The sequence below is a fragment of the Callospermophilus lateralis genome, chromosome 19 (genome assembly GCF_048772815.1).
Source record: "Callospermophilus lateralis isolate mCalLat2 chromosome 19, mCalLat2.hap1, whole genome shotgun sequence".
Classification (NCBI taxonomy): Eukaryota; Metazoa; Chordata; class Mammalia; order Rodentia; family Sciuridae; genus Callospermophilus; species Callospermophilus lateralis.
This window is the reverse complement of record NC_135323.1, coordinates 22,062,750-22,084,314: the sequence shown is the minus strand read 5'-3', so window position 1 is coordinate 22,084,314 and position 21,565 is coordinate 22,062,750. Positions and strand designations below refer to the sequence as shown.

General features: G+C 49.9%; 2 protein-coding genes across 5 annotated transcripts; both read right to left on the bottom strand.

The window, feature by feature from the left end:
* Nucleotides 1–3,906: 3,906 nt before the first annotated feature.
* Tgfb1i1 (transforming growth factor beta 1 induced transcript 1) lies at nt 3,907–9,550 on the bottom strand. Of its 4 annotated transcripts, XM_076839762.1 has the most exons (12): nt 9,485–9,550; nt 8,119–8,234; nt 7,953–8,005; nt 7,702–7,844; nt 7,450–7,537; nt 7,228–7,333; nt 7,085–7,117; nt 6,923–6,967; nt 5,552–5,725; nt 5,176–5,257; nt 4,752–4,900; nt 3,907–4,578 (listed from the first exon to the last, which is right to left on the bottom strand). In XM_076839762.1, the coding sequence occupies exons 1-12, from the start codon at nt 9,495–9,497 to the stop codon at nt 4,312–4,314; spliced, it is 1,269 nt and encodes a 422-aa protein (XP_076695877.1). In that variant the 5' UTR covers nt 9,498–9,550; the 3' UTR covers nt 3,907–4,311. The 4 variants fall into 4 exon arrangements, with proteins under 4 accessions (XP_076695877.1, XP_076695874.1, XP_076695875.1 ...); XM_076839759.1 differs by having other exon boundaries at nt 6,923–7,117; XM_076839760.1 differs by lacking the exon at nt 9,485–9,550 and adding an exon at nt 9,057–9,309 and having other exon boundaries at nt 6,923–7,117.
* Nucleotides 9,551–11,414: 1,864 nt separating this feature from the next.
* Nucleotides 11,415–17,985, bottom strand: Armc5 (armadillo repeat containing 5). Its single transcript, XM_076840588.2, has 6 exons — nt 17,478–17,985; nt 15,875–15,982; nt 14,988–15,774; nt 13,389–13,888; nt 12,565–12,697; nt 11,415–12,464 (listed from the first exon to the last, which is right to left on the bottom strand). The coding sequence occupies exons 1-6, from the start codon at nt 17,944–17,946 to the stop codon at nt 11,645–11,647; spliced, it is 2,817 nt and encodes a 938-aa protein (XP_076696703.2). The 5' UTR covers nt 17,947–17,985; the 3' UTR covers nt 11,415–11,644.
* Between the last annotated feature and the right edge of the window lie 3,580 nt (nt 17,986–21,565).

Sequence of the window (21,565 nt, the reverse complement as noted above, 5' to 3'; positions counted from 1 at the left end):
AAGGGACCAGTATCTGGATTCCCCTAGGGGAGGGATTAATGGTTACCTCAGGGGCAATGAGCCGACAAGTCTCCTAGGTCTTGTCCCCCCTCTGCAGATTTATTTAGCTGAATCAGGCCATATCAAGGCCGAAGGCTCCTGAGGAGCTGAGCCCTTTCAAGTTCTGAAGCACTCCTCTCTGGGCCTTAGCCTCCACCCCCTCCTCAGTGTCCCAGGCTCAAAGTAACCTCATTCACCCCCTAAAAATATTATCTCCTTCAGCCTTAACCTAGGAAGACTTGCTGATCAAGTTTTTGTTAATCCAGAGAGATTTGGGTGGTGGGGGTTACCAGGGATTGAACCCGGGGGTACTTTACTGCTGAGCCACATCCCCAGCCCTAATTTTTTTTTTTTTTTTGAGATTGGGTCTCCATAAGTTGCTTAGGGACTTGCTAAATTGCTGAAGCTGACCTCAAGCTAGCAATCCTCCTGCCTCAGCCTACAGAACTGCTGGGGTTACAGACATGCACCACCATGCCTGGGAGAGATTATTTTTAACCCAAATCTGTTAGGATCACTCCCCTGCTCAGAAATCCTCCATAGCTCCCCAAGACACTCAGGAGAAGTACAAGCTCCTTGGCTCAATTTTCCAGGTCTGCCAAGCCCTGATTCCTACCTAGCCCCATAGCTTCTCCATACCAAAACTAGAATGAAGTCACAGTTTCCTTACCACTTTCTTGCCCTATCCAACCCAGACTTTCTTTTATCTTTTTTTTTTTTCTCTTTTTATTCCTGAACTGGAAATTTTTCATGCCCTTCTAACTTTGCTGTGCCTTCTGCTTAGAGCACCTCCCTCTTCCCAAATGGCCATCTCTTCTTCAGTCCTCAGTATCTAGTCTATGATACCTCTTGAAGAAAGACTTCTCTGATTTTTCTGATATCTGAGCACATTGTGTGACCCTTGTCCAGGTCTGTCTCCCCAACAAACCAGAGACTCCTCAAGAGCAGGGACTGATCCAATTCATCCCTAGACTCCCATTGCTCAGCATAGGACCAGATGTAAGAAAAGATGGTGATTATTTGCACATCTGCCTTTCTAGGACTGACCAGACTTGGAAGTCAGGAAATGGAGGCTGGGGACTCCTATCTGATTATGGCAACTACAATCACCCTTGCTATGGGAAACAGAGAAAAATATTTTAGGGAATATGATGAATTTGCTTAAGAAATGTTTTAATATGGTTTCCTTCAAAATAAATCCCTCAGATGAGAAAAGTTTGAAACCAAAATAGGCAGATAATGGGGAGCAAATCACACTTACTTCAAGATATGGGGAGCTGAAGAGGGAGGAATGGAGGTGAGAAGATTCACTGGGTGTAAGGAATTTGGCTGTGGATATGTACAAGGCAGTGTTCCTCTGGTGAGAAAACTCCTGGAGGGTAACAGGTGCTCTGATTTGGATATTCTATGGTTTCTCCCTGGAACTAGTAAGATGACGAATACATGCTCAGTGCCTAGCTGCTATGGTAATGTCCTTTGGGAGGAGGCTCTGTACTAGAGTCTTATCAGCCTCAACCTTAATCTCAAACACTCAGCTTCTGAGAATAAAGGAACTCTCTTAGACAACACCAATGTGTCACTGCATCTAAACCTGCCCACAGCATAGTAACTTTATACATTGAGCAATATGTACTAATGACATCAATGACCTAATGTAACCTATGGATATAAATATAAAGCTGGCAGCTCAGAGGAGCAGCCCTTTAACTTTACCGCTGCACCTTGCTTGCTACTCTCTCTTTACAACTGGGACCCCAGCTTGAGCTCCTGTCCTGGCTTCACCACTATCTGTATAGTCTTGCAGAGGTCACCAGCTTTCCAGCCTATGGAAATTTGATGTACACTCATCTCTTGGTATTTGTGTGGAATTGGTTTCAGGAGGCCCCTGAAGATGCTAAAAACTAGAGACAATCAACTCCCTTGGATTAAATGGCATAATATTTGCATATAACCTACTCACATCCTCCCATATACTTTAAATAACCTCTAGATTGTAATACCTAATGCAATGTAAATGCTGTATAAATAGTTGTTGTGCCTTATTGTTTAAGGAATAATGACATATTCCTTAAACAATGACATATTCCTTAAACAAGGGCCTACAAGGCCCTTCATGACGTAACATTTTCTCTTCCATCTCATCTCCTGCTACTCTTGGCATAGCTCACTCTAACCCAGACACACTGGCTTTATTTCCTTTCTTCCAATATGCCAATCTCTTTCCTACCCCCTGGCCTTTGCATTTGCTGTTTCTTCTGCCTTGAGTGAATGTTCTTAGGCTCTTTGCTTGGCTGGCATGTTCTCAATCTTCAAGTCTCAGCCTAGACATTACATTTCACAGAGGTTTTCTCCAACTCCCTGGCTCTTTCCCCACCTCCTCTTAGTTCTCTTTTTTTCCCCTTTTCACTCTGCCTCCTTTCCTTTCTTCCCTGTTCCTTCCTTCCTTGACAAACATTTATTGAGCACTCATTATATACTAGACACCATCCCAGACACTGGAGAAACAATGGTCAGCCAAACAAACAGGTTGCCTGCTCTCAGAAGCTTTCGTTCCAGATTCAGAAACAGACAAAAACAAGTAACAAACACCTATTCATAAATGATAAGTGCTATGAGGAAGCTAGGGAGGTGCCATGAGATAGAAACTGGGGAAGAGCTGACAGGGAAGGTCCTTTTCCTTCATTACACTTGTCACTCATGTATTTATTCCCTACTAGATTTTAGTTCGCTGAGAAGGAGCCACATCTGCTGGGTTACCCATTGTCCCTCACCCCCACCAAGTCTTGCCCAGTGAGTACTCAGTAAAAATTTGGTGGATTAATGAATCAAGACTGGAGATGGCCAATTTGGGCATCCTCAAGAGAGCGAGGTAGTTGACACTAGAGAATGGACAGCATTCCCCAAGGAGGATATGTGGTAGGGAAAAAGCAGAACTGGGAAGAACCAGGAAGACTTGGAAAAGGAAAGATCGGAAGATCTGCCAGAGGCCAGCATGTATTCCTAGGGGTCTAGGTACCTTCCCTAAGGAACTGCAGGATCCAAGGTAAAGGTTCTAAGACTCATAAAGGTCTCTGGGATTTGGGGACTTCCATGGAGTCAGAACTCCTCCAGACCTGAAAATTCCTGGTCCCACCCTTTTCTGCTCTGACTTATCTCAGGCATCACTTCCTCCAGGAAGCCCTCATTGACTCCTGGTCTAATTTAGAAGCCTCCTTCCATCTCCCACAGCCCCCAGTGCTTCCCTCAGTCACTCTCCTGGCCACACCACGTGTTATCCATCTCTTCCACCAGCCTGGGAAGCTCTGCCTAGGCATGACTTATCTCTGTGTACTCAGCAGTTACTGATGAACCAGCAGGGAAAGTAAATAATGAGTCCGAACGTGCTGACTTCCCTGCCATGTCTACATGACACCTACAGGGGGTAGAACATATGGGGGTGGGGGAGTTAATATTAGTAAGAGGCAAAGAGCACAGATCCAAACGGTGGATATAACTTGGCACTTATGGAAGGAGCACAATCTCTGAGGTTACTTTAAGGGGATAAAAATCTGGAAACCAAAGAAAGAACAGCGATTTCCTTATTTCAAGGATAGAGGAAGCTGAGGAAAGGAGGAATGAGGGCAGGAAGATTCAATGGGGCCCCAGGCTGCTGTCCTGGTTCTGCCACTATCTGTACAATCCTGCGCAGGTGGCTACCCTTTTCAGCCTGGGGCTCAACTGATAATTTGAAATACCCAAGTTAAGATCTGAGGCTGTAGTTCCTGCTCTGGCCACAGGGTTGTGGCCTAGAACTTAACTCCTGACCGAGCCGCAGAAGGGACGGGGACTTTGATGGCAAGGTTCTTCGGCGCAGAGACACAGCACCAATGAGACGTGGAATGTGTATTTATGTACGTAGAAAAAAGTGCACAAATGGTGAGGGAGCGGGAAACAGGGATGTCCTGATCTGGCCTCTGATTGGTCGGAATTGCTAGGACGCTTCCTCCAGTCTGGAGGCTGTTTCAAGGGTGGGAATAGAGTGAAGGACTCACTCGGGATCTCTCTTGAGCCTAAGATCCTCTTTGGGCGTGTGGGTTAGGATGGGTGGGGCCTTTTCTGAACTTGGCCACCGGGGGACGTAGTGTACTTTAGGGACGGCTCTCTTCAGCAGGTGGGGCTACAAAGAGCGGGAGTTGGGAACAGCCATAAGTTCAGAAAGCAGGACCTTGGGGTCTGGAGGACTCGCTGTTTTCTTTGCGGGAGCATGGCCTCACGAACGGGGAGCTCTGCGGATCAACCGAAGAGCTTAAGAAAACAGGGCTGGCAGTAAGGCTTGCCGGCGCGCTCCTGGAAGGAGCCCTTGGTGAGGGGGCGCAGGCAGAAGGTGCAAGTGAAGTGATCCGGGTGGAAGCGGCGGCCCAGGGCCGAGACGCAGCGGCCAGTCACTGGGAGGCCACACGTGGCGCACAGCGAGCCGCGCCGCGCATGGAAATGGTTTTCGCATAGCGGACGGCCCTCGTGCTCGAAAAAGCTGCCTCCCGAGAAGGGCGCGAAGCATTCCTGGGGAAGGAAGGCCGCGAAAGAATGAGTCAGCAGCCAAAGCCCGGACCTGATAACTAGTTAGTACTTGAATAACTCACCCGCGACCCCTGCTAAGCCTCGCCCCGCCCTGGGCTCCTAGTCCTGCCTCCCGCTGACCCTTCCTTGCAAAGTCGGGTCCCACATCACCGCACCCTGCAGACGAAGCAGTCAGGGTGCCAGAGCGCGCTGAGCGCTGAAATGTAGTTATCCAGAATGGGGCCTTGGCAGCCCTGGCAGCGCGGCGCGAACAGCTGCAGGAAGTCCCGGCGGCAGTAGGGGCGGCCCTCACGCTCGTGGAAACCTAGGAGCGAGAATCGAATGGACTAGAAAAAAAATGGTGCGGGCAGGACTGAAGACCTGTAAAGATCTGAGATTGCAGCACCAACAGAGGGGCAGTGAGAGTGAGTGGTAGGGACTCAGGGATGGGTCTGGTGCGAGAGCAGAATGGGAAGGGATGGGATGGGAACCCGTGTGGGAGAGGATAGGGCCAGGAGAAAAGTCATGGCCCTCAGAAGTCCCGGAAGGGCAAGATAGCCAGTGAATCTGCGGCTGTTAAGGTGGGTGCGCAGCTCTCACCCTCATCTCCGAAGGGCTCCCCGCAGCTGACGCAGCAGAAATGCTCTGGATGCCAATGGGTGCCCAAGGCGGTAACCATCTTCTACGCGGAAGGAAAGGGAACACTCAGCGAGGCCCTCGGTCCCTTTTCCCCTCCTGCTCCCGCCTGGAACCTGGGTGACTGGGCTGAGGAATTAGTCTGAGGGGCATAAGATCTAACACGGAACTCTAGAGAGTCAAAGAGAGAAAGCCAAGTCCAAGGGGCCACGGAGGTTGTGGAGTGATAGAGTTGCGGTGGAGGTGCAGGTGGGTAGGTGGAACCAATCAGGGTGACGCCCACTTCACAGGTGCTCTAGATGAGACAAATATGCAATCTAAAGGGCCAGGCGGGGCTTACGTGTCGGATGGGTTGGTTGCAGAAGCCACATCGTGGAGAGAAGCGCTCGAAGTAGCACTCAGGGCAGAAGGGGGCTCCATCTTTCTCGAAGAAACTGCTACCTCCCAGGGTGGTGGAGCAGCCACCGCAAACGAAGTGCTCAGGGTGCCAGGCGCGGCCCAGGGCGGTCACCACCTGAGATTGGGGGAGAGGTCTGGGACCAAGTGGCCCTAGGACTGCCATATGCCCACTGAGCACTGGGCACTTTACAAGGCACTTTTCAAGACTTATCTCTGAAAGACTAGGATGAAAAATCTAACGTTCAAGGTCCTGCAACCTGTAATCGAGGGAGATTCAACTCAGTTCTTCCAACTTTGCCCCAGGATTGACTTATCCACAAGGTATGCCAGGCACAGTGTGTACACCCACAATACTTTTAGGGGCCCATGGGAAGGTTTTAATTTCTTTCAAAATCAGAAAAACAAAAAATGAACTAAAAGAAAATGATTTAAGGGGCTGAGGTTGTGGCTCAGCAGTAGAGTGCTGACCTAGCATGTGCAGGGCCCTGGGTTCGATCCTCAGCACCACATAAAAGTAAATAAACAAAATAAAGATATTTGTCCATCTGCAACAAATATATATATATATATATATATATATATATATATATATATATATATATATATAAATTTAAAAAGAAAATGATTTAATAGATAATGTCAATATTTTCATCTTTATACCAACACAGCACAGGTATGATTTTTTTTAAATAGCAGAAGGAACCCATAAAGATGAAAATGCCTAGAGCCCATGAAAGTCAATGCCACCCAACTTTGCTGAGACTGGCAATTCTGGGATAGGAATCAAGCACATTATCTATCAGGAGACTCTAGGTCAACCAGTGGCACAGCTGTTGTTAGCGACATCTGCTCAGTCCATAAGCCAAGAATCAGAGCTCCCAGACCAGACCAGACTCTAAAGGGGAAAAGAAAGCCTGTGGATGCCTGAGACATGCTGAATAAAGCCAGTGAGCCTTTTGTGAGATAGGGATTTGAAAGGAGCTAGCACAGTGCCTGGCAGACAGTAAGACCACAATAGTAACTAGATTGGAATTCTCTACCACTTATTTGCTGTGTGAGTCAGAGATTCAGTTCACCCACAAAACATAAATAGTGGGCTAGGAGTATAGCACAGTGGTACAGTACATGCTTAGCATGTGCAAGGCCCTGGGTTCAATCCCCAGCACCAAAAAAAAATCAGAAAAACAAAAATTATAAATAAATAATATTCCCTTTACACTGTTATTTATTTAACGGGAACAACCCTGAACCTGATTCTCAATAAGGATGGGTCTGTGGATATTTATCTCCTTTCTCACAGGAATCCACTTACCTGCCCAGCAATAGGTTTACTGCAGGAGCCACAGAGACCTTTGACCTGGGTGGGAACACCACGGCGGCTGAGGTCAGACTGGAGCAGCCCCAACATGGTGTCCAGGCTGCCCTTGTTAGTTGGCTCTGGAGGGGATGGGGAACCTTCATTAGTGGAGCTCACCACTGGTGGCTGAGTTGGCCCAGAGGCTGGAAGCTACAGTAGAGAGGACATAAGAGTTGAGTCAACAAGGCAGTAGATGTGGAAGGATCTAAAATAGGTCAAGGAGTCAAAGTTCACACTAGCCCACACCTGGCCTGACTCACATGGTTCTGGACACGGAAGTCAGAGAGTGAGGCCATCAGTCTATCCAGCTCCAGAGTGGCCGAGGTGGCTGAAGGCTTTGGGAGAACAGGGGGTGGGCTGGGAGGACTGCAAAATCATATTTGGTGTCATCTCAGAGCCTCCCAGAGTAATTTCCCTCTAATAACTCAAACATCCAAGACCCATCACTTCTCTCCCAGCTCTCCCAACAATGCCAAACTCACAGGCTGGGTCTTTTCTTGTCTTCAGATTGTTCCTCCTTCTGTTCCCCTGCAGTCACCTTGCTAGATGGGAACTGAGACATTATTTCATCTGGAGAGATAAGAAATAAGTAGTGGGCATGGGGCCATGTTCAAGCCACCCTCCTATTCAAAGGTTTGTGTCCCTTTAACTGGACATTTAGAAAGTCTGTGCCCCTTAGTCTCTGCCCTGCCCTGCCCCCATCCCATCAAAGTCTGTTTCAGTAACCCTGGTACCTGTGATGTTGAATTGGGTGGCATTAAGTTCCTGAAGCAAACGGTCTAGCTCACAGAGTCCAGTGCCCAGGACACCACTGGAAGAAGAGAATGGAGGGGCCACAGGAGCCGCAGGCTTTGGTGATCGAGGCTTGCATACCGTGCTGAGAAACAGGGTAGGAGCTTGAGTTTAGGAGTGGGTAATCCAAGCCTCCTCACCTGAGCCTCAAGAGGCTTCCCATTCTCAGTACCCTATTTCCTAGGTCCCTCACCTGTATAGATGGTCCTTGTCCCCAGAGGCTCCTGAAGATTCCCCAGACCCTGTCTACAGAGAGAAGAGACACCATGTGTGGAATGACAGGTCTGTGCTTTGCCCCACACAGGCTCAAATTCTCCTAGGCCAGAGTGGCTGCCCCAGACCCCCATATCTTATCTCACCTGCGGCTGGTGGCCATAGGGTGGGGGAGGTGTGAGTGGCTCTGGGGGCCGCTCTTTTGGAGCCCCTGACCTTGGCATGTGTGAGGTGGTGGTCTCCAGGTCAGAGAGCAGGGCATCTGCAGGGAGAGGCCCTCAGGGTGAGAGATTAAGGAGTTAAGGTTAAGGGCAAAGACAGGGCCTTAATTGATTAGAGGATAATAGTTCCAAGTAGGCATTATTTGGAAAGGGCAGAAGCCAATATTAAGAGCAGAGATCAAAAAGCATAAACATGGGGCCAGACCAAGGCAGAGAAGTGGAAGGGTAGCAAGGAGTATTTATGAGCAGACATCCAGACTAGCTAACCCAGAGTCCAGCACAAACCCAACCACCTGCTTCATTTACTCTCCACATCTTTTCCAATGCAGTCAAAATTGACTCTTTACTCAAGCCAAATCTGGATCCACTTTAAATTGCTCAATTGGCTGTTTGCCTGGCACCCAACTTCCTGATACTTGCTAATTCCTCCTTCTATCTAAACAGGCCCCCGCCCAGCCGGTCCACTTCCCAGCCCCACTGATTCCCACCCTAAACTCCTCATTGGTGAATTTGCTGGGACCAGCTTTCTGATTCCCTTCTTCTCCCAGGTACCAATACCAGTTCCCTCTACTGAGGAGCACCCTCTACTGTAGGGTGCCTGAACATCTTCTCTCACATGGAAGACACAGCCTTTCTGCCCCAGTTCAGTAAAGAGAGGACAAGATACCTGGGTCCTTCTTCTTGCCCCCAAACATCCCACACTAGATCCGGGTGCCTTGAACCCTTTCCCTTCCAGAATCTAGAAGCCCCTGCCCCTTCACTCTTCCTCTCTGGACATCTTAGTGGAACCCTTTACTTTTCTGTAGCATCTTGGTACTCCTCAATTATTATTCTCTATCCTGCCCCAAGGACTTGACCTTTACCATATTTAGGAGCCCTTAACTCTTTCCTTCCCGAAATCCTGGCGCAGGCCCGCTGGTCACTTTTATTTCCAAAATTGATGTCACACACCTCTCCGGTTTCCTTTCCCAGTCCCTGGAACCTAAGGCTCCTTTAACCCCTCCCTTCCCGGAGTCTCTTAGTCCAGGCGCTGCACTTCCCTGACCATCCAAAGTCAGAACTGAAGGAGCCGAGCGAAGGAAAAGGGAGGGAGCGGCCAGCCCAGGAAAGGCAGGAAGGGAGAGGCAGGAAGGGGGACGTGGAGTGGAGTCGGAAAGGAGTCTCGAGCGGACAGAGAAAGAAGCAGGAGTGAGAAGACAGGGATGGGGAGATGTGCGGAGTGCAAGGGTGGGGAAGCGTTTTCCAGGCAGTGGTGAGAAGCTGGGGACCCCGGGTTCCGGGCCCCACTCACCCAGATCCTCCATGGCGGGGCGCGGGCAGGCGGCGCGGGGCGAGCAGGGCGGGGGCCGTGTCCGGTGGGGGCGGGGGGCGGGGGGACGTCCGGGAGCTGGAAGCCGGGCCGTGACCATGTAAGGAAGCTGGGACCCGTTGGGATGGGGATGGGGGGAGTGACGATGAACCGGGGAACCCGGGGTGGGGGCGTGGACGAAAAGAGAGCACCGGGGCCCACCCAAACCCAGCCCGCTGGTCTGCCGCGGAGACGGCCACACCCGGCACTGGCCTAAACTGAACTGAGCACAGGGCGGCCAGAGCCAGAGCCCGAAGTGGCTCTTCCAGATCAGGCTGTAGAGTCCCTGTCTAATGAAACTCATAACCACAGACTACTCCCGGCCCAAAGCCAGTATTAAGTCCTAGACAGAGGCCCCTCCACCCAGGGCATTCCTGAGAGGCTAGTCAGCTGACAGAATTTTTGAGCTGGGGACAGGAGTGCTGTTCTAAGGATCTGTCAGATCCCAGGTTCAGAGATCTTCCCTTGGAGACCCTGACAGACAATCAAATACAGAGACTCCAAGAGGTATACATTACTAGACCCCCCCCCCAAAAAAAAAAAAAAAATCAGAGACAGAGGACTCTGAGCCCAACTAGACTCTAAGGTAGAAACCTGGAAAATGATATACAATTGAACAAGGAAAATGAAACCCAGGCCCAAGCCCCAAACAGACTCAGCACTCCCAGTCAGTCTGCACACTAAGCCCTTCCCCAACCCTGAGGTGCCTCAGGCTATTCCAAAATAGCCTCTTCCCAAGATTCTGATGAAAGAGAAGAAAGCAAGACAGAGACTCCAGCCCCAAACTAACCAAAAGCTTTCCCCTGACCAACACCCTGAGAACTCAAGGTAGAAAAGTGACACTCGGGGCTGGGGATGTGGCTCACGCAGTAGCACGCTCGCCTGGCCTGCAAGCGGCCAGGGTTCAATCCTCAGCGCCACATATAAACAAAGATGTTGTGTCCGCCGAAAACTAGAAAATAAATATTAAAAAATTTTCTCTCTAAAAAAAAAAGTGACACTCAGAGATGGGCAAGGACAGCTGTCCTGCAGCCACTCTGGTAGATAGACCTGAGAACTGAACTGTGGGTCTTAACCCAGGAGCAAGTCAGAAGCTGGGAAACTTTTTTAAAAAGTACTGATGCCCAGGGCAGCCCTCCATCAGAAAGGGCACAGGCATCATATTTTTTAAAAAAGCTCTCTGCTCAGCCTGACAACCAGAGACCTAGACTAATATCCAAAGAGGCAACAGCATGTGCCAACCTTAGTTTCCCCAAAGCAGATCCAGGCAGGCCCAATCCAGAGTTCTCCTGAGAGTCAGACTGTCAAGTAATCAAGGATCTGGAAGTCAGATGATAGAGACCTTGGAGACCAAAGCAATGTGAGTCCTTCCCTCACCTGAATGCAAGCACAAGGCTGTGGCTCTCTCTGGACATGATTAAAACAGTACCTTGAAATATATGGAACACAGCAGGCCTTCCCTCACCCAGAAAGCATTAAGAAACTTGTTCCAGGAGACAAAAATGGACTCTCAGACTAAGGGCCCAACAGAATAAAGTGATGCCAAGGCATTAAACTCCACTTCACAGCATTCTTTCAGCCCTGACCAAGTTATGTATCCAGGTGGTTGACTCTAAGCAATGATATCCTTCCCATGGGGCCCAAAACCACATCCCAGGAAGGAAACTGGCAACTCCACACTATTTCAGGGCACCAGGAACCACTAGAAAGTTACTTATAAACTTCTACATGCTTGGGTGGCCTGTTATCAAGACAGAGGATCTAGACAAGACCATGCTTGGTGTGTGAAGGGGTGGGAGTACTCCCACAGGAAAGTAAGCAGAAACACAGACAATAATAATATTCAATTGCAAAGTTTTAATATCAACCCCATAGTGCTGGGCCAAGTCAGATGCCCGGGTCCCTGGGCTCTTCTCCTTCCTCTGGGCCCCATGCCCAGACCCTGGCCTTGACTTCTCACTCCTGGGTCTTCAGACCATACTGAGGTCCAGGTCCATCCTCTCTTCAGTCCTCGATGATAACTCTGCTCAGGCTTCTCTCGTGATACTCTGAGGGAGGCCTCCTGCATGGCCAATCCATCTTTAGGTCCTCTCCCAAGAGATATCAACAGTCTAGGCTGGGTCCCTTGCCATTTGACTCAATCCCCATCACCACAGCTAGTAAAGCCTCAGTCAAGAGCCCTGCTTCCTCACCTGCTGCCTCCACAAGCCCCACAAGGGCCAGGGCCCGCTTCCTTGGGCACTGTCCTGGCCCCAGTGTCCAGCGTGCACAGTGGGCAGCCAATCGGGGCCGGCCCAGGCGGAATACCTCTCCCACTGACTGTGGGCCACCCTGAGGACCCAGATGGATGCGGCCCACAGCCTCTTCCAGCTCCTCCTCCAGCCCAGGCAGCAAGAATCTGCCAGCAGCCTCCAGGGCCTCCTCAGCCTCTGAGCCCAGCAAGGGTTGGCCTGGTGGGGGCACAGGTCCCAGGGCAGCCCCACAGCCCCGACAACCATGCAAGTGATGCAGGATAGGCCAGGCTGCACTGGGTGACAGCCCTCGCAGTGGCACCAGGTTCATTTGGGCTTCAGCAAAGCTGCCAGACAGCAGGGCCCGGAAGAAAGGGGAGGCCATAGCTGAGGCAGCTCTCTGAGCAGGGAGCTGTAGGCCTGAGTCCAGTAGGAAGTGCAGGTCAGGAGCTGGGACCGGGGCTGGGCCCAGCATAGGTTCATAGAGGCAAGGGGAGGGTGGCTCTAGATCCAAGGGGATTGCAGGTGGAAAGGCTGGGCTCGCAGTGGGAGACACCAGGCCTTGGAGACAGGAAAGAGAGTCCGCAGCAAAGAAGAGGAAGAGTGGATGTGGAGCTGGCCGAGTAAGTGCTGTGAGGAGGAGACGGAGGCCACCCTGGTCCAGAAGTAGCCGGCGCCACAGAGAGGGCTTCCTAAAGGGAGAAAGGGGGTCTTTCGTAAGGTGAACAAGGTTAGGACTTGGAACAGCAACCCTCTTCCCCAACCCCTACAAGACACCCACATCCCCCTCACCGACAGATGAAGGGCAGGGTCAGTGCACAGGCTACACGTTCCTCAGAGCTCCCAGAGAGCAGCAGGTGAGTGAGGGCACCGACTCCAAAGGGTGATTCAGCCTGTACGGTCAGGTTCTGAAGCAGCATCTCACCTGCAGGGACCAGCAGACCAGGTCAGATTGGGAGTTGATATCAAAGACTGGGGTAGGATGGATAAGACAGGGACTCTGGGCTCTTGAAAGGAAGGGGTAAAACCTCAGGACAAGAAATCGAGGCACAGAAGAGGGGGACGACTTTAGGCCCTGGAGAGATAGGGTTAAGACACTAGGGATTAGAAATCAAGGGCAAGAACAGAAAAAAGCTTTCCCCTGACCAACAGGATATGATTCTTGGCCCTCAAGGACTAAAAGAATCTACCATAAGGGCACAGAAGACAGGGAACTTCCTGGCAGTGCTGAAAATGGTGACAGGGTCTGGGTTCACAAGTCAGTATGCCCAGGGCAGAAGCAGTCAGGACAACGCAGGACCTATTGAGTAAAGAAATGCAGACAGGCAAGATTCTAGGCTGTTGGGAGCCAAGCCTGAGGTCAGGTTATCTGAGCTCCAAGATTTAAATAGATGGTAGAACAGAACTCTCTCTACATGCTACGGAGCAGAAGGGATAGTCCCAAGACCTCCTGTTCTCTTCAACACCCCCAACACCTGGTGTCTAGGGTTGCTTGGATGGTGGGCTAGAGAGGACAATGAGAGGGCCGATGAGCAGTAAAGTCAAGGTTCTGGGCCCACAGAAGGCACAGGAGGAAGATGGGGTCACAAATGTAAGCAGAAAGACGGAAGTCATACCCAGTTCCCGGTGCTGGCTTTGGAGTGCAGGCCGGGCACGTGGTGCAGGCCAATCATCTGGTGCAACACCGAGCACTAGCCAAGCTCGCAGCAGCGCTGCACCGTAGCTGCGCACGAAGGCCTCAAGACAGGCAGGGTTGCAGGTGAGACGTGCCAGGATACGTAGTGCACGTGGGCTTGGTGGGCCTGGTGCACCTGTCACATAGGCCAGCAAGCCACACAGTGCCGGACCAGTCACAAGTGCACCACTTGGGTCAGGAGCCTGGGAGAAGCGTGACAACAGCAGTAGTGCCGGCCCCTCACGTCCCCAAGGCTCCTCTGCAGCAGAAGCAGCAGGGCTACGACCCTGCATGCGTAGTGTACGCGGTGTCTGCAGCGAGGTCTGGCCAGGGGTGGGACTGACTGGCTCTGCTGGCTCTGGCAATGGACAACGCTCAGGAGACCAGTCTGGAGAAATGTCTCCGGGGCCTGCAGCATAGCCCTCAGAGATCAGCCATGACCTGCAGAGGGCAAAAAGAAAAGAAGACTGAACCCAGAGCCAAGGCAAGAGAATAGAGTCAAAAGAACTGTGAAAAGAAGGTGAAGCCAGCAGGGGAAGAAGAGGGTGTATTAAAGGAAGATGAGGTCAAACAGAAGTGGGAGGGGGGATAAATCCTCATTCAGTAATTACTGATATTAATCATGTGCCTAGTCCTTTTTAAATGCTGGGGAGAAGCATTGAATAAAACAAAGTTCTTGCCCTCCTGAAGTTTATGTTCTACTAAAGGGAAACAGACAACCTAAGTAAGTAAACCGTATGGTAGATTAGTGTCATGTTAGTGTGGTGTGAAGTAATAATAGTGAAAAGAAAAGAGTATTAAAAGATCCAAGGCAGGCAAAAGTTGAAATTTAAAATAGAGTGGTGATGGATCCCCTACGAATGTGGTAAGAGTTGAACAAAGACTTGAAGGTGGTGAGAGATGAAGGCATGCAAGAGGAAAAGTATTCTAAGCAGACAGAACAGCAACCAGAGAGGTCCTCAGATAACACCTTCCTGTCATGTTCAAAAATAAGGAGGAGACCAGTTCTAAGAGTGCAACAGGCACCACGGACAATGATCAGAGATGAATCACAGAATTCACAAGGCTGACATTTACTGAACATTGCTTCGTGCCATTAATCTTTACAACAACCCTGTAGGGTATGTTGTTATCCTCCATTGTATGCACAAAGAATCAGAGATCAGAGAAGTTAATTAGCCTTCCCCTGATGTCTCAGTTTGTAAGTGATGGTGACAGAATAAGAACTTGTATTCCAGAACATACCACTATAAATAATCAGTGTACGTACTACCTCCCAATGAATTTGTCTGGGGCCCAAAGTTCAAGGTGATGAGATAGAACCAATGTTACAAAGCAGATCCAAGGGATAGAAGCTGTATTTAACAGGACTGGAAAGTAGTTGTGTCAGGGAACAAGAAGGAATCAGGAGTTAGAAACAACAAAAACAAAATCTTACTGAGACAGAATGGAGGGTGGAGGTGTAAAGAGGGCCAAAGCAGACAAGCCCCCATCCCAAAATATATCACCCACCCTCCTAGGCCCTGTGGTGAGGACTCACCTGAGGCTTCGGAAGCTTCCAGCCTCAGGCCGCTCAGGGGTCCGTTCCTCAGGGAAGTCCCAAGAAGCCGCTTCTGTTCCCTCCTCTTCCTCATCACCAGCCTCTCCACACAGCTGCCCAGCCAGGAGAGGTACAAGTCCCAGAGCCTGTAGCCGGCCCAGGGCCCCAGTATCATAAAGAAAGCCCACAAGAGCAGCTACAACACGTGGATGCCAGGCACTGGCACGAGGGTCCCGCAGTAGGCCCATGAGCAGCTCTAAACCACCAGCATCCCGAAGCCGGGCACGGTTGATAGCCTCCCGGCACAGAAGGCACACAGCCCGCACCAACGGTTGCTGGGAAGCCGAGCTGGCTCCATTGGTGCTTCGACGCCGCCGGAGCTCACCTAGTAACACCTCCACACCACCAGCATTGCCTAGTGCAGGCCGTACTAGGCCCTGGGCACACAGGTTGGCAAGGATCAGGATGGTTGCTTCACGTACTGCCCGTTTTGGGTGAGAAGTCAGATTGACAAGTGGGCCCAGTCCCCCACCCAGACTTAGCTGCTCAGCACAGGCCCGGGAACAGCCTCGGCTGAGTTCCAGGAGGGCACGGACTAGGGCTGAGGTTAGCGCAGGGTCTGGGGCAGCAGCCAGGAGCTCAGCCAGTGGGCGTACTGCTCCCTGCTGTGCCAGGGCCAGGCGGTGCTGCGGTGAGTCTGCCAGGTTGCGAAGGGCACGCACCACACTCTGCAGGCACTGTGAGTCCTGGCAAGCTGTCAGGCTCTCAACGAGCAAAGGAACAGCACCTGGAGAGGAAAGGGGAGGAAAAAGGGTGAGCAAAGGCGTCTACCTAAGCCCTTATCCCACCCTAATTCCCAGTTAACCCCACCCTCATAGCCTTCTCACCAGCAGAGTGGATATCCCCACAGCTCTCAGGTTCCATGGCTAAGTTCCCCAGAGCACGGGCTGTTCGGTTCTGGATGCTATCTGTCTTCACACACTGAAGAATGGTCACTGAAAGGAGAGTTTAGCCTTTTATTTCTCTATCAGTCACCTCCAGAATATGGCTTGAGAGAGTCAGGGACAGTCTCTGAAAGAAGCTAACATGTGAGCTGGGTCTAGAGGGTATTTACTAGGAGGATGGTGGATGGGGATATTACAAGGCATTTGGGGTTTGGAAGCAGCCTTTGCAAGAGCCCAGATAACACCGAGGATCTGTGCCATGATCCTATGAAGGGCCTCAAATGCCAGATCAAGAGCTCAGGACACACAGGAGACACACAGGATTTTAAGAAGGGAAGCAATACAATACAATCTGGCAACCATGGAGGGGGGGGATGTAATATAGGAGAAAGGAATAGACTCTGAGAGTGACAAAGAGACCAGGTGAGAATGGATAGTGGTCTGAACCAAATAAGTTACTGCACTGCTGAGAACAAGCAGTCTCTGATCACATGGTGGAAACACAGGAGGAGATGGATTTCAGAGATATTTAAAATGCAAAATAGTGCTGAATGATGGGAGTGATAACAAAATCTATTGCTTACTGAGGGGCTTATTAATCTTCCGGGCTCTTGTCAAACTCATTATAGTCCACATATGTTTTATGCAAGTTTTAAATATATTAATGCTTCCCTTTATCCAAAAAATTGAGCTTACATCAAAACTGGAATAATTTCAGAAGACAGGCATGACGTGTATAATGCATTTGCATGGTATACTGTATAAGGGTATACTGCGTTTGCATGCCACTAGGAGGCACTAAATTTCTGGTAAACAGAAAAACTTTTGTTGGGTTTTTAATTACTCGAAATACACTGCCTGTGCATAGAGTCTATGCATTCTTTTTTTAAAAATATTTATTTTTTAGTTGTAGTTGGACACAATACCTTTATTTTATTTATTTATTTTTATGTGGTGCTGAGGATTGAACCCAGGGCCTTGCACATGCTAGGTGAACGCTCTACCACTGAGCCACAACCCAGTCCCGAGTCTATGCATTCTATCTTTGCATTAAGTTTTCTCCATACTCCAATTATGCAAGGTGGCTATTATTATTTCATTTTACAAGGAATCCTAGTTTTGGAGGTGTTAGGTGCCTTTATTGGTATAGTTAACTACACCAATTTCTGAACTTCACCTTTTTGCCTGCAGCTCATCCAAGGGGGGTTTCAGTCCATCGCACAAGGTCAGACTATTAATATCATAAATGCAAGACAAGAATTATCTGAAGTATCATTAATAACCCTTTAGTCTCCAACTGCCTAGATGCGGGAGAGGTGCCAACACCTAGATTATGGTTGTAATTATCTGGTCTGAGCTCGGGTATAACCTACAGAAAAAGTAGTGACATCATGGGAGAGTAGTGACATCTTGAGAGATAGGTGAGCGGCGCCGTCATAAAGCACGTTATTCCAGGGTTTGACACAAAGTACTCAAAACGGTCTAGGACTAGGGAAGGGGGAAGCGAGGGTGAAATCATTCTAGGAAATGGAGGCGGAGCACTTACCCAAAGGGAGAATGCCTCCGAGTCTGCGCACTTCAGCCCGGCACGCCCCTTCCGTACAGCAGTTGGCTAGGATGCTGAGCGCCAAGTCCAGCGTCTTGCGCAGGCGCACTGGCGGCGAAGGCGTCGACCCAACAGAGTGGGTGGAGTCAGAGGAAGGGGCGGGACCAGAAGCAGCTGACGCAACCGACGAGGGGGCGGAGCCAGGACCTGCCTCGGACGGGGCGGGGTCCGCTGCAGCCGCTCGCCGTAGCAGCGCGAGAAGGGGGCGGAGCCCGCCGCGTGCCCGGAAGCGTTCGATTCCCCCCGCTGCCTTGATGTGGCGCGTGCGGAGAGCTAAGAGCGCGCGGCCCAGGGGTGTCTCGTTGCTAGCTGGGTCCTTTTCCCCACCCTGACCCTCCCCTGCTGCCGCCGTGAGCTGCGCGAGGCAAAACGAGAGCGAGTCCGTAAGGGTTGGTTTCGCAGCCGCCATCTTGGCTCGGGCCTAGGGCTCCGCCCCGCTTCTCGCTGCTTATCTGAGACAGCGGAACTGGAAGAGAGGGGCGTGGCCAGGCTACTCCTTGCTGACGCTTCTTAAATAGCGCCGCCGCAGTTATCCTGCGAGTCGGAAACGGTAGTTGTCTTTTCCGGAACTCTGGTTCTTGCACAGCCGCAGAAGGCACGTGGGAATGGTAGTTATGTTGTGCGAGTTTAAGAGGCGCGTGAGGTGTATGCTGGGATATGTAGTCAGCACCAAGCTTAACACGCCTCTTTTAAGATGGAAGGGAAACTTTCTTCCTAGGGCCTCGAAGTGTGCTGGTGCTTTGGAGAACCCAGACGTCCGACCATGGAGTCTTTGTGCTGTGCTGTGCTGCTCTGAATGACTTTGTTAACTCTTCTCCCGGTATGCCTTGGCAGCGACCGCCCTTCTTCCTTTAGCCCTGCTTTGATAGTCGGGGCGCCGAAGTCCGGGCTGATGGACTCCTGGAACCCCGAGCCAGGCCAACAGTGTGACGTTCCTGACAGCGGCTGCGGATGGAAAGCTCTCGCTCGACCAGGTGAATGAGAGGGTTAAACCTACCGAGAAGGTTCGCAACCTCTTCCTAGAGGGGCACAGGCTTGTGGACCTTTCCGTTTCCGGTGCTGGACCCCTATATCTTACCCTTGCTCTGGGTTTGCTTGTGAGCAGAGTAACTGACGTCTAGGAAACGGACACTCTTCACTCGCGATGGAATTGACGGCGCCTTATGTGGCTAGGGATAATCCGGACGTGGTGGAGCTTCAGGGGAATAGAACATCAGGCTACCGGGGAGCCCTCCGGTTGCCCCTGCGTTGCGAAATTGTGCAGCCTGAACTGCCCTTTCTGGTGTGGCCAGAGCAGCTAGCCGCCCAGGAAATGCTGCTAGGCCTGCAGTACTTATATAGGTCAAGCTCTGCCGCTGGGGAGGAAGAAGCTTCTGCCAAGACCAAATGGTCCTACAATCTCAAAAATCCTCCAATGCCAAAATTGTGGCATTTGGAGGCAAAATTCATCATCAAAGCAGTTGCAGAGTGACAAATATGGTAAAAACTTCCGATGTGACTCATATCGGCTTAAGCAACCCTTTTGTATGGCACGGAGGAAGGTTGCCCACACAAATCTCTTTCTGCTAGTAAAACAGTGTGCACTGGAGCCAGGAGGTAGGCTTCTCAAAGCACTCCGGTACTCTGTCCTCAAGCAGAGAGTCCATTTCCTTCTCATAGCTACTAGTGTTCCTGGACTAGGCACAAAATAGCCCTTTTGAAGTTGAGAAGCGTTATCTGTCTCGAGGACCTAATGCCCACTCCTAGAGGATAGTCTTTCTATCATCCCCAGGCCTCTGGTCCCGTATCCCCAAATTTTGGCACTTTTAATCAGGCTTGCAGCATCTAGTTCTGTGCCCACAAAGAAGAGGCTGGAAGAAAGGAATATGAAGTGATCCACCCTCAGCTTCTAGCACAGAGGGCCCAGGTTTGCTTCTTCCCTGCTGTGTGATCTGTACCTCTTCTGGGCCTCATTTTTTTTTGTTTTTTTTTTGTTTTTTTTTTTTTTTGTTGTTTTTTTCCCTTAATCTGTAAAATGGATGATGAGGGCTACCTCACAAGGTTGAGGTGAAGATTCCATGGGTATACCTATCCCCAGTGCATACCTAATAGGCTCTCAATAAATAGTTGCTATGATCTGGTCCTGTTTATACTACTTACTAGTGATCTTTGGGCCTCAGCTTCCTCAGAATTGCACTGAGCAAGTGTCAAGTATTGTAAATGTACCTACATACGAATATTGTGTATGTGGTACAGGGGAGCATGGAAACAGGATTTGTTTACAAAATCCCTTTCAGAGAACTGAAAGCTAATCTCTCACATTAGGGTAAATAACCCTGGGCCCCCTCTCCTCTCCAGTGGCAGAAAACAGGTCCTGATCAGAAAAGGAAACAGACCTCAGAAACAGGAGGTACAGCTTAATCCAACAGCATTTATGCAGCATTTACTGTTCCCTGAGCTGGGAGTAGGACCATGTGACCAGTCCTTAGACCACAGATGGCAAATACATGTGTTTGGTCCCTCACTGTGTGTGTGTGTTATTTAAATAACATTTAAGTCAGGAGACTTCACAATCTATATTTATGGGGGAGGGGATTGTTTCTTTGTGTATTTTTTCTTTTAAGTAAAAGATTCAGCAACATTTGATCATAACACATAATCTGTCGAGTTGCGTCTATTCCACACACAGTCCCCACCACTCCTTATATCCCTGACTCAACATATTTCCTTTGTGTTACTCATCTGACCTCTACAGAAGACATTTGGGGTTACAGTCCCCAAACCACTATCATGGGTGAGAAAGATCTTCTATCACTTCTTGCTCCCTGTCCTCCTATTTCCTTTCCCCTTCCCCTCACTGCCCACCCCCCAGTGACAGACTTTAACTTGTCTTCCTGCTCCCCATCCATAGTTGTCCCCTAAATTGAGCCCTGTATGGTGATTTCAGTCTATTATTAAAGCTCCTTTCCCAATTTGAAAGATGGCAGAGCAGACTCATGTGTTTTGGTCAGAGGTCAGAGTACTGGGCCCTGTAGGCCTCAAGGAGATGTACCTGCCACATCCCAAACATTCCTCACTGAATTCTTTTGGGAATCAACAAGCAAACAAGTGTGGAAGCACTCTTAAATGCTAAGGCCTGAGTGGAGTGGGGAGGGTTGGGAGTGAGTAACATTGTCTTCCTAGGATGGCTGGTCATCTATCTAGTTCTGGACATAAGAATGATTGTGGTACAATTATAATTCTGTTGATCTCATAAAGACCTGGAATCTAGGTTTCCCCATGTGAGTCTAGTGGATCATGCAAAAGCTGGTGTTGTGGGGTTGCATGTGGCCATGGTCTGACAACAGGAGTCCTACTTATCACTAAGCTGAACTGGTAAGGCAGGTACTTTTGGAGTACTAGCGAGTGTTATTGTGATGTTATGGGATGCTTGAGCAGTGCCCCCTTACCCCAGAACAACTCCCGTCTCAGGACTTGGCCATAAACATACTCCAGGAGCATAGGGACTGTGTATGCATTGTACCTGCTAAGTCCCAGCATCCATATGGGCAGGCACAGAGAGTCCTGAGAAAGGCCTAATTGCTCTCTAGCAGCTTCTCTTCCCTGGGATGTGGGTCTGATGAAGAAAAAGTTAATCCTCCCACTCCCCAATGTCAGCTTCTCTTCAGGGAACCTAACCATGGATCCCTACCTATAGGATTGTAAATAGGTTTCTCTTGGAGTCTCCCTCTCTTGGAATGTTTATATCCCTGTGGTAGGCTTTCAAGGCCAGACAGGTTCCTTTAAAAAGAGTTGTTTCTTATATTTTGAAACTTTCTGAACTCTGTAGAATGTAACTACACACTTAATTGCTATGCTAATTAACTACTGTCTATAACCTCTTAGGTTTTTTTCTTAGAAATATAGTTCTTAGGGAGATAAACTCAAGTCATCTTGAGTTGCTGCTGCCTGTGGTGAAGGCCATATCGCAATAACACTCACTAGTGTTTTACTGTCTTGTTCTACACCTCTGAACTTCTTATCATAAATTTCCTTTGCATGGTCTTTGG